The 11,477-nt window shown below is 36.4% G+C and overlaps 1 protein-coding gene across 1 annotated transcript in view; it reads left to right on the top strand.

Moving 5' to 3' along the window:
- Positions 1 to 6,968, top strand: part of LOC143657944 (14-3-3 protein beta/alpha-like) — a 55,944-nt gene extending 48,976 nt beyond the window's left edge. The window contains 1 exon segment of the mRNA XM_077130386.1: positions 6,153 to 6,968. Within this exon segment, the coding sequence (XP_076986501.1) occupies positions 6,153 to 6,968 (816 nt within the window).
- Positions 6,969 to 11,477: the final 4,509 nt, after the last annotated feature.

Below are 11,477 nucleotides of genomic sequence, written 5' to 3' on the forward strand. Positions count from 1 at the left end.
GGCAGTCAAATACCTCTTCTCCTTGCTACTATAATCGTCTCATTTTCCTGCAACATAAATGCTTGGAGACAAGTGAATAGAGAACAATTTTCAAAATTAGAAGTTTGATTTCTTATATGCATATGAACTTTAACAAGTATATATGGATCTCTAATACATATTTGTATATAGTGTTTATGGCTGCTAAAGAGAAGTTATAGTTACTAGAATTCACTACGAAAATTGGTCCCAGTCCTAGGAAAATTTCCCATAAATTTCTCTGAATAATGCATTTATCATCCTAAATCATGGCACAAATCATCCTCTATGTAATAACTCTGGTTTAGCTTGCCTACCCATATAGTCTCAGTTATCTTCAACCCCACAGGGGAATCTTACAATTCCATAGGAATCATTAATTATGATAACTGCTCGATCCATATGACATTACTGCCATCCATTCCAACTTTCTTTCCCACCTAACAGGCAAGTATCCTTTGTATCCATAGAGTTAAGCATATAGGCCTTTCTAAAAACGGAATTAAATTTGACACCAGTTTTCTTCTTACTGGACCTGGGAATCCTAAACTTGTATTTAGGTTATTTTGGTAAAGTTGGATTGGTCCATGTTAGGGCTCACAGATAATCCCAGTAAGTATAAATATGTCCCTGTCCTTCAGCAATCAAAATTGTATGTCCTATAGTATACATTTTCCATTTAGTTATTTTTTGTCCAGGTCGATATGTCTGGGTTTTATTCTCTTCGAGGGAATCCAAACTGAAGTTCCGTCATCTGCAATGACAAGAGCAAATCCCCTACCCCACACCTTTACCATTCCTGGTTTCCATAAATCATCTTTAACATCTTTCCAATAGATTGGCTATAGCTGCAGTTCTGTTTGGGTTGTATTATTTTTCTTTTCCAAATTGCTAAAATGTTGTTCTGCTGGAGTCTGTGATGAATTATCATAAATGTTTAAAAAATTTAGAGTAAACAATGCCTTTGCTAATTGATCTTTAGGAGTACTTATTTTCATAACATTATCCTCCTGATCATCGTCTCCCCCTTTTTGTTTTAAAAGCATAGGCTTTAGCGTCTGGTTTGCTCATTCAATAATTCCTTGCCCTGAGGGATTGTGTGGAATTCCTGTAATATGAGTAATATTAAAAGTAGTACAAAATTTATGAAATTGTTTTCCTGTATAAGCAGGACCATTGTCTGTTTTAATAGATTGAGGGCATCCCATAACAGCAAAAACATTAAGTAAATGTGATCGAACATGGGAGAAACGTTCTCCAGATTGTGCAGTAGCCCAGATGAAATGAGAACAAGTGTCTATGATAACATGTACATATTGCATTTTACCAAAATGTGAAATATGAGTAACATCCATTTGCCATAATTCATTTGCTTTTTGACCTCGAGGATTAACCACTGATGCAAATGGGCGTGCATTTAAAGGTCCACAGGTTGGACAAGTCCTAACAATGTCCTGAGCTTGCTGTTTAGATAAAGATGGAAATTTCTTTCGCAGCCCTTTGCTATTGATATGGGTTAATTTGTGAAGTGTTGTGGGATCTTGCGGTACCCCCATAAGAGTATCTGCTTGCTGATTTTGGAATGACAAAGGACATGGAAGATTGATATGAGTTCTTTATATCCATGATAAAAAGAGGATTAATTTGACTTCTGACTAATGTTTGTAAATGTAAAAACATTCAGAAGAGTTCATCTCTTTCAAACAAAGAAGCCGTCTCAATGTGAGTAACTGTTTGGTAAACATATTCAAAATCAGAAACAATATCAAGAGATTGTGGAAAACTTTGCAATACTTGAATTACAGCTGCTAATTCAGTAATCTGGGCTGAGGTATAAGGCATTTTCTAACTTGTTTTCCACTGGGGTGACATATGCAGCCTTCCCATTAATATTATCATTGGTAAAGACAGTAATAGCTAGCAGGGAAGCTGGAACTATTTTAGGCAAAATCCATTGCGTTCATTTTTAAAAATTGTAAAAGTTTTGACATAGCAAATGATTATTCATTTGTCCTTTAAAGTCCTTAATGCCATTTGCCAAAAGGTATTGAAAATATATAGACTTTGAACCTCTTCCTTTGTGAGATTACACACTATGTGATTAGGATCATGACTTCTTAATTGATAATATTTTTGGTGACTTTTGGCTATTAAAGAAATAATCTTTTGCAAATATGTATTTAAATATTTTTGTCAATTGTTTGGTAAAAAAATCCATTTTAAAACACCATCTTGCTAAAAATAGGCCTGTGGGAGATTGCAAGGTAAAGAAAATAATAAAATCAACAGGCTTTTTTAGATCTATTTGAACAAGCTGTCCTTTTTGAATGCATTGTTCAATTAATTGTAACTCTCATTCAGCTGCAGCTGTTAACTGCCTTTTGCTTAATAAATCAGAATCTCCTTGTAAAATATCAAACAAGTTTTGTAACATATAATTAGGAATCCCTAAAGTGGCAGGTAGCAAAAATGAAAGCAGAGTGTCAATAGTGACGTATACCCATAGTAAATAACCAGATTTTTAAAATTGAATTCATTGGATTGATTGAAAAAGAATGCAAGAATGTGGATTCTTTATAATTGGTTGTGCATTTTTGCTAATTTTAAATTTATTTCATGCAGTTTTTATGATATTTTCTCACAATAGTGGCCAAATTCCGATTTCCTTACATGACCGGGCCCAGTTGGGTCCTCTGGGAACTGGCTAGGCAACAAGAGGAACTTCCTGGGACCTAGATATCTTTATTAAAGTACACCTCCTTCTGGGGGGATAGCCAGTCCTCCCAGCTAGAGTGTACATTTTAACTATTTCTTACCAAGGTCATGTGATAGCAATATCAGTTGCATGTAATGACAACATCAGGTGAACAAAAAAGACTCCACAAGTATATTTTTTCCTTGCATTCAACCCTCAAATCTGATCTGCTTCCAATATAAGCCATGGTCATCTTGGGATAAATTTAGTTTATACATATATAGTTTATATAAACACTGGACAAAGCATTAAAGTATTTTGGCTTAAAGGAATTTAGGTATTTAAATGATTTGAATATTATTTAGTCAGTAATAGATTCATTTATAGTAATAGTACTTAGATTAATAGATTAAGCCACCTGGTTTAGGGCAAGAAGCAGTTTTTGCCAGTATGATGATATCCAGGAGAAAATCAGTATTTTTTATACATATAACAACATGATAAAAGTTAATATAAGTTATTTTGATAAAACACAGACTCTTTGCTTTTTAACTAATTATTTAGAAAAAAAAATTTTTTATATCTTTTCATTAGAACAGCCTAAGAGTCCAAGAAAACATTGTCATTTTAGACTCATTAAATCTTTCTTGATTTTAACCAGAATTTCCATTTTTACAAACCCTCAGCACTTATTATATTAGTTTAGGCTTTGTCCCATATTTTTCTCATTTAGTAACAGTTATTCATTTTAGGATAAGACTATTCTGTTTTCCTATTAATAAAAATACATCTTTCATATTTTTCATACTTAAATCATTACTTTGAACAAATATTTTACCACATATGTAATTACCATCAAAATTAAATTTGTTAGACTGTTAAATACTTAAAATATTTTAGTTAATGTTTCAAATATGCATTAACTATCAATATATAGTTTTTAACAAGAATTTTTAGTTTTAAAGTTCTTAAAATATATTTCTTTTTAAAATATGAATAGGAGCAAACTCATGGCCAGTTTCCAAACCACTGCCTGTCGAGAATTTAAGCCAACAAAAGAAGATGGGCTACCATTCCCACTCTCCGTCACAAGACTTTACCTGTAGTATTGGTATAAATCTCATAGAATAATCATTCAGACTAAACAAAGGTAACCTAACAGAATACCTTGAGTCAGAACTACAATCTCAAACTGCACACCCCGTTGGGGACCAACCTGCCACAGGAACCATCAATGAGCACTGACCCCCGTTTGGTATGGCACCTTTCTCACTGAATACTTTCTGACTCAGGTGTACATGAATCCCTATATAAAGGCAGCCCATCAAGAACAAGCCCAGAAACCAATCTTTATTTATCCTGCTCTGCCAAAGGCATGGCAAAGAAGTAATTTTTAAAATCTATCATAATAAAGCAGTTCTTAGAAATTACAACTGGTGTGGGCAAGCCAGGCTGCAATGACTCCATAGGCTGAACCACAGTATCAACTTTTATCAAATCAGTCAACATTCTCCATTTTCCTGACCTCCCTCCTGCAATAAATATTGGAGAATTCCAAGAACCACGAGACTCCTCTAAACGTCCTGCTCCAAACTGTTCCCAAATCAACCGAGTCAGAGCCTCAAACCTCTCTACAGATAAGGGCCACTGCTAGTGGATGTCCCTGGAGCATCTCCTCACTTTATGCTTTAAGAGTTCCCTTATTAGATCCCTGTTTGGGCGCCAATTGCCGAGTCCGGCTCAAGCAACTGTCGAAACAGGGTAAGAAGTGGTAGTGGGAGATTGAGAAGAAACACAACTTAGAGTTTAAGACAAAGCATGAGCCAGGTAGTTCATTGCCTGACTGAACACAATAACCAGATAGAAACAGGGATATTTTCCCCGTTTTGTTATGTTCACTGCAAAGCCTTCATAACCAATTTCCATTACTTAAGATTTAAAACATTATGGCCTTAAGGCTGAAACCAACAACAATGTTTTTGAATGAGATCAAATAAGCTTACTAATTCAGATGTTTTAACAGGCACCCCAGTAGCTTTAACACACACACATACTCCTCCAGCCACCTATTATGATTACCTGTTACCCTGATGATCCAAGGAAAATGCTTACTTTACCAATATGACTCGAGTCTTCTTCTATCGGCTGGACACACGTGCCTCTAACAAGACTTTTCCTTGGTTCCTTAATGTTGATTTGGAGTCTTCTTCTTTGAGCCCCACGTTGGGCACCAAATGTTGCTTCCTATTGAAACAGAGCTCGAAGGATATTAAGGAATGATGAGAAAGAAAGAAAGGAAGAAGGAGAGAAAGAAAGACACAGATGGGCTCAGGGGGTCTGAAGCTTGAGTTTACTTCAGACAGACTTCAGACAATTTTATTCTTAACCAGATCCTGGTTATATACCACAAGATGTCAATAGGCATGCGTGCATTTCCTGAGGGAGCAAAGTTCTTATCTTTCAGTGTTCTTCACACTTAACATAACCATTTGAGGTAAACATTCTCTTCCTCCCAGACTGCTCTACATAACAATCTCCACAGTTTACTGCCTCCATCCTGAGGCCAACTGCTTGCAACAAATTCTGTAGATCTTGCTTTAAACTCTTGGCTTCTACAATCAATAGCCCTTGTCATGTTCATTCTAAAAGCTAAAATCCAAAGATACTTTCAATGTCTTAATGTCTTTATAGATCTGTGAAGGACTCGTTCACAGATAATATTTTTCTGGACAAATACCGTGACCCCTTTCAAATGTATGTTATCAGTTTCCTTTCTCAAGTCAGTCACAAATTGGAATATTTAATATCATTAAGATGCCAATACTACCCAAGCAATTTACAGATTCAACACAATTTCAATAAAAGTTCCAACAGCCTTACTTGCAGAAATGGAAAAGCTAATCATCAAATTCATATGGAAGGACAAGAGGTCCTGAATAACCAAAACCATCTTGAAAAAGAACAAAGTTGGAGGACTCACACGTCCCAATTTCAAACTAACTACAAAGCTAAGGTGGCACTGGCACAAAGACAGACATATACAGACCAATGGAAGAGAATTGAGAGCTCAGAAATAAACTCTCACATTTATGCTCAATTGACTTTTGAATAGGTGCTAAGTCCACTCAATGGGGAAAGAAGTCTCTTCAACAAACAGTGCTGAGAAAACTGGATATCCATGTGCAAAATCATGGATTCTTAGACTTTCTACCAAAAGCACAAGAAACAACAACAAAAAATATATCTCACTTCATCAAAATTAAAAACTTTTGTGCATCAAAGGACATTATCAAGAAAGTTGTGGTGGTTTGGAGCTGAATGCACCTGAGTAAAACATGTTCTTAAACTTAATCCATTCCTGTAATTGTGAACCCATTGTAAGCAGGACATTTTGATGAGGTTATTTTAGTTAGGGTTTGACCTATCTCAATTAGTATAGGTTGGGGGCTGGGACCAAAGCGAAAGTGGTGACCAGAGGGAGCAGAAGTGGAGCTGCCGCCACTCCCGCCGCTGCAGCCTGAGGTGCAGGCTTGGGAAAGAAGTGGCCACAGCTCTGGGAGCTTTGCTTGTAAGGGTCTTTGCCTCTGCAGCCCTCCATGGAGTGACCGTGGATAAAAATGAGCTGGTACAGAAAGCCAACCTTGCCGCGCAGGCTGAGCGCTATGATGATATGGCTGCAGCCATGAAGGCAGTCACAGAACCTGGGCATGAACTCCTCAATGGAGAGAGAAATTTGCTCTCTGTTGCCTACAAGGATGTGGTTGGCACCTGCTGCTCTTCCTGGCGTGTCATCTCCAGCTTTGAACAGAAAAACAAGAGGAATGAGAAGCATCAGCAGTTGGACAAAGAGTACCGTGAGAAGATAGAGGCAGAACTGCAGGACATCTGCAATGATGTTCTGGAGCTCTTAGACAAATATCTTATTCCCAATGCTGCCCAACCAGAAAGTAAGGTGTTCTACTTGAAAACGAAAGGAGATTATTTTAGATATCTTTTTAAGGTGTTGTCTGGAGACAGTAAACAAACCACTGTGTCAAACTCCCAGCAGGCTTACCAGGAAGCATTTGAAATTAGTAAGAAAGAAATGTAGCATACACACACAATTGGACTTTGCCTGGCTCTTAATTTCTCAGTCTTTTACTATGAGATTCTAAATTCCCCTGTAAAGGCCTGCAGCCCGGCCAAAATGGCATTTGACGAGGCAATTGCTGAATTGGATACACCGAATGAAGAATCTTACAAAGACAGCACCTGATCGTGCAATTACATAGGGATAATATGTCTCTGGATGTCAAAAAAACAGGGCAATGAAGGAGATGCTGGGAACGGGGAGAACTAACATCTCTTGTGCTTCGTGATCTATTCAGTGTCACTCTGTACCCTCCACATATATAGGGTACGATTAAAAAGTAATCGTATGTCGACTTTTGATTTTTCATAGCCTCAGTCTAGCAAAAATGGTCCATTGGGATAAACAGCTTTGTTTGTATCTAAAACTCAGATTGGCAACAGATGAGTAAAACACACAGCATAAAAATAAATAATAGGGGGAACAAATGTTAAAATAAATTTAGTAGATTGAAATGCTAGTGATCAGTGAAAGGGAAGGGTAAAGGGTATGGTATGTATGAATTTTTTTCTGTTGTCTTTTTATTTCTTTTTCTGAATTGATGCAAATGTTCTAAGAAATGATCATGATGATGAATATGCAACTATGTGATGATATTGTGAATTACTGATTATATATGTAGAACAGAATGATCATATGTTAAGAATGTTTGTGTCTGTTGTTATATATTTTTTTAATTTTAAAAATTAATTTAAAAAAAACTCTGATTGGTCACATAAATACCATAGCATTCTGAAAGTTTTGATTTTGATTAACAATGACAGGATTACTGTGTGTTAATTTTTTAAAAAACTGAACACTGTGATGACGGGGTTTTGTAATTTAGCAGAACACTTATTGGAAGAAAAAATATACCTGAATTGTGTGTAAATTTTTGGAAAGTTTAATCTGATAACAGAATAGCCACTGAAATACAATTTCATTGTAAAGTTGTATAGAAAGTTATAGAGATTATATTGTGATGTTGGGACTTGGAAGTTGACGCCTATCATTTGGCATTGAAGTTGGATAGTAATTCATAGTAGTTCTGCCTGATGTTCAGGGGTTATAGACACTTGGCCAGTTTGGACTGTTCTACTCAAAAGCTCATGACCACAGATGCTCATGGTATATTCCTCTGAGGAAACTCGAAGTCTGAAATTGACACTCTTGGTGGCAGATAACTGGGTTATCAAAAAGGTCCAGTGCTCATACACACACATAACTAAACCCCCTTTCCTACAGCAAAGTTGCAAAGTTGCAGCTTGTGCTTCAGTTGTGGAATCTGTTTTCCTTGAAACCATGGAGCTAAAGAAAAAGAAAGCCATGTGTCTTAAATATAGTCCTATCTGTTTACTGGATAATATCTTTAGGAATATTCTACAGAGAGTAGATTGCCTTTCACTTGAGGAGTACTCAAATCTTTTGGACTCTTCCTAGCTTGGGGCTTTAAATTTTTGAAATCTCAACATCCTTTCCCACTGTCCTTTATAAATATTGACTTTGGTTCTTTCTTCCTTCTCTGGATTTCTGTCCTACTGCCTTTTTCTTTTGGAATTCTATCTTTGTCCTTTGTTCAATACTGTATGAGCAGGGATGGAGGGTGAGAGAAGTCAGTGAGCACCAGGTGGGTGAGCAGGCATTGCTGCAAAAAGTGGCAAAGAGCTGCCAATGCCATAGCTCTGTCTTCCTCCAGTTCTCAGTACATTTGTTGTTCTTCTGTCATACCAAGATCTGAATAAAAAAAGTAATTGTAAACATCCACAATTTCTCCCTGTAATGCAACTAGCCTTGATAATTGCCTGCTAGTACCTTTCGCCAGATCTCCCAAGTATACTCTTCCAGCTAAGTTCTCAGATACATTTAAACAAGACCCTAAAATGCAGGGATGTTTCATGAACATGGCAGTGAAGAGAGGCAGGAGTGGCCAGGCCTGTCAGTCTCACAGTATCACTCCTCTACCTTTTAACATTCCATGTAGCTGTAGGGTCCATCTCTTAGTCCATCTGCTGAAATGGGAAATGAAAAATTCATGCACTGATTTAAAACAAACCAAAAAAAGAAAAAACAATAATAAAAAAAACCCCTCCTTTCTAGCCTAACAAAAATGTGTAGTTAATACTTGGCGCTTGATAAATGCAGTAGTGAATGTGGAACTGTATATCTGGTAGCTCTTTCTTGCTTTGTTTTTCCTTATTGGTATTCTGCCTAACATTTGCTTTTGTGATGGTCATATTGCCTAGCAAGCACCTGTGGTTGTGAAAATAGTATAGTAAGAAAGAAAAATTCCAGGTTATTTATGTACCGAGATTTCTGCATGTCTTGTAAACAACTTTAGTTTCACTTTACATGGAATAATTAGGAAAAGTATAACATTCAGAAGTGAAATAAAAATTTTTTATCACTCAAATAATATGGGTCTTCTTTTTCCTTAAAGCACTTTTACGAGATACATTTACATATCACACAATCCATCCAAAGTGTACAATCAATGGCTTTTAGTATAATCACAGAATTGTGCATTAATCACCACAATAAATTTTAGAACATTTTCATTATTTCAAAAAGAAAAACCCCATACTGTTAGGAGTCATCTCTCAATTCCTCTATCCTTCCCTAGACCCTACATAACTATTAATCTAATTCTGATTCTATAAATGTATTTATATTTATATTTTATATCAATGGAATCATGCAATATGATCTACTTTGTGTCTAGTTTCTTTCAATTAAGATAGTGTTTTTAAAGTTATTATTATTATTTTAATTAGAGAAGTTGTAGGTTTACAGAAAAGTCATGTAAAAAATACAATATACCCATATAGTCCCCTATTCTGAACACCTTGCATTAGTGTGGTACCTTTTTATTATAATTGAAAAAGAATATTAAAATATTACTGTTAACTATAGTACATAATTTTCATTAGGTATATTTTCCCATTTACCCTATTATTAACACCTTGTAATAGTGCTGTACATTTGTTATAATTCATGAAAAAATACTCTTATGTTTTTACTATTTATCCCAGTTTGTTCTAGTTTGCTAGCTGCCAGAATGCAATATACCAGAAACGGAATGACTTTTAAAAAGGGGAAATTTAAAAAACCTATATAAAGAAAACTACAAAAAACTGTTAAAAGAAATCACAAAAGACCTAAATAGATGGAAGGGCATACCGTGTTCATGGATTGGAAGACTAAATATAGTTAAGATGTCAATCCTACCTAAATTGATTTACAGATTCAATGCAATACCCTCAAAATCCCAACAACTTATTTTTCAGAAATAGAAAAACCAATAAGCAAATTTATGTAAGTACAGTGAAAGAAGATAAAACATGGGATGTGTAACAGTGAACCCTATTGTGGATGATTGTGCTGGTTTGAAAGGAAGTATGCCCCCCTAGAAAAGCCATGTTTTAATCAAAATATCATTTCATAAAGGTAGAATAATCTCTATTCAATACTGTATGTTTGAAACTATAATCAGATCATCTCCCTGGATGATGTGATTTAGTCAAGAGTGGTTGTTAAACTGGATTAGGGGACCACATGTCTCCACACATTTGGGTGCGTCTTGATTGGTTTATTGGAGTCCTATAAAAGAGGAAATATTTTTGGAGAATGAGAGATTCAGAGAGAGCAACACTATGAAGCAGTGAGTCCACGAGCCAGCGACCTTTGGAGATGAAGAAGGAAAACGCCTCCTGGGGAGCTTCATGAAACAGGAAGCCAGGAGAAGCTAGCAGGTGACACTATGGTTGCCATATGCCCTTCCAGATGAGAGAGAAACCCTGAGCCTGTTCACCATGTGCCCTTCCAGCTAAGAGAAAAACGTTGAATGTCGCTGGCCTTCTTGAACCAAGGTATCTTTCCCCGGATGCCTTAAATTGGACATTTCTATAGACTTGTTTTGATTGGGACATTTTCTTGGCCTTAGAACTGTAAACTAGTAACTTATCAAATACCCCTTTTGAAAAGCCATTCTGATTCTGGTATATTGCACTCCAGCAGCTAGCAAACTAGAACAAAGATGGACTGGGTTAATAGTCCAAATATAAGGATGCTGTTTCATGAATTATAATAAACATGTGACTCTATTAAAAAAAAGGGAGAAATTAATAAGTTGCTATTTACAGTTCTAAGGCTGACAAACTGTCCCAATTAAAACAAGTCTATAAAATGTCCAATCTAAGGCATCCAGGGAAAGATACCATGGTTCAAGAGGGCCAATAAACTTCACAATTTCTTTCTCAAGTGGCAGGGCACATGACGAACACAGTCCGAGTTTCTCTGTCATCTGGAAAGGCACATAGCAAACACAGTCAGCGTTCCTCTCTCATCTGGAAGGGCACATGGTGAACACGGCATCATCTGCTAGCTTCTTCTCCTGGCTTCCTGTTTCATGAAGCTCCCCAGGAGGCGTTTTCCTTCTTTGTGTCCAGAGGTCCATGGCTGGTGGACATGCTTCTCATGGTTGTGTTGTTCTGCTCTGTGCTCTCTGAATCTCTCTCATTCTCCAAAATGTTTCCTCTTTTATAGGACTCCAGACACTTATCAAGACCCACCCAAATGGGTGGAGACATGTCATCATCTAATCCAGTTTAACAACCACTCTTGATTAAATCACATCTCCAGGAAGATGATCTGATTACA

This window comes from Tamandua tetradactyla, chromosome 2, assembly GCF_023851605.1.
Source record: "Tamandua tetradactyla isolate mTamTet1 chromosome 2, mTamTet1.pri, whole genome shotgun sequence".
Taxonomy (NCBI): domain Eukaryota; kingdom Metazoa; phylum Chordata; class Mammalia; order Pilosa; family Myrmecophagidae; genus Tamandua; species Tamandua tetradactyla.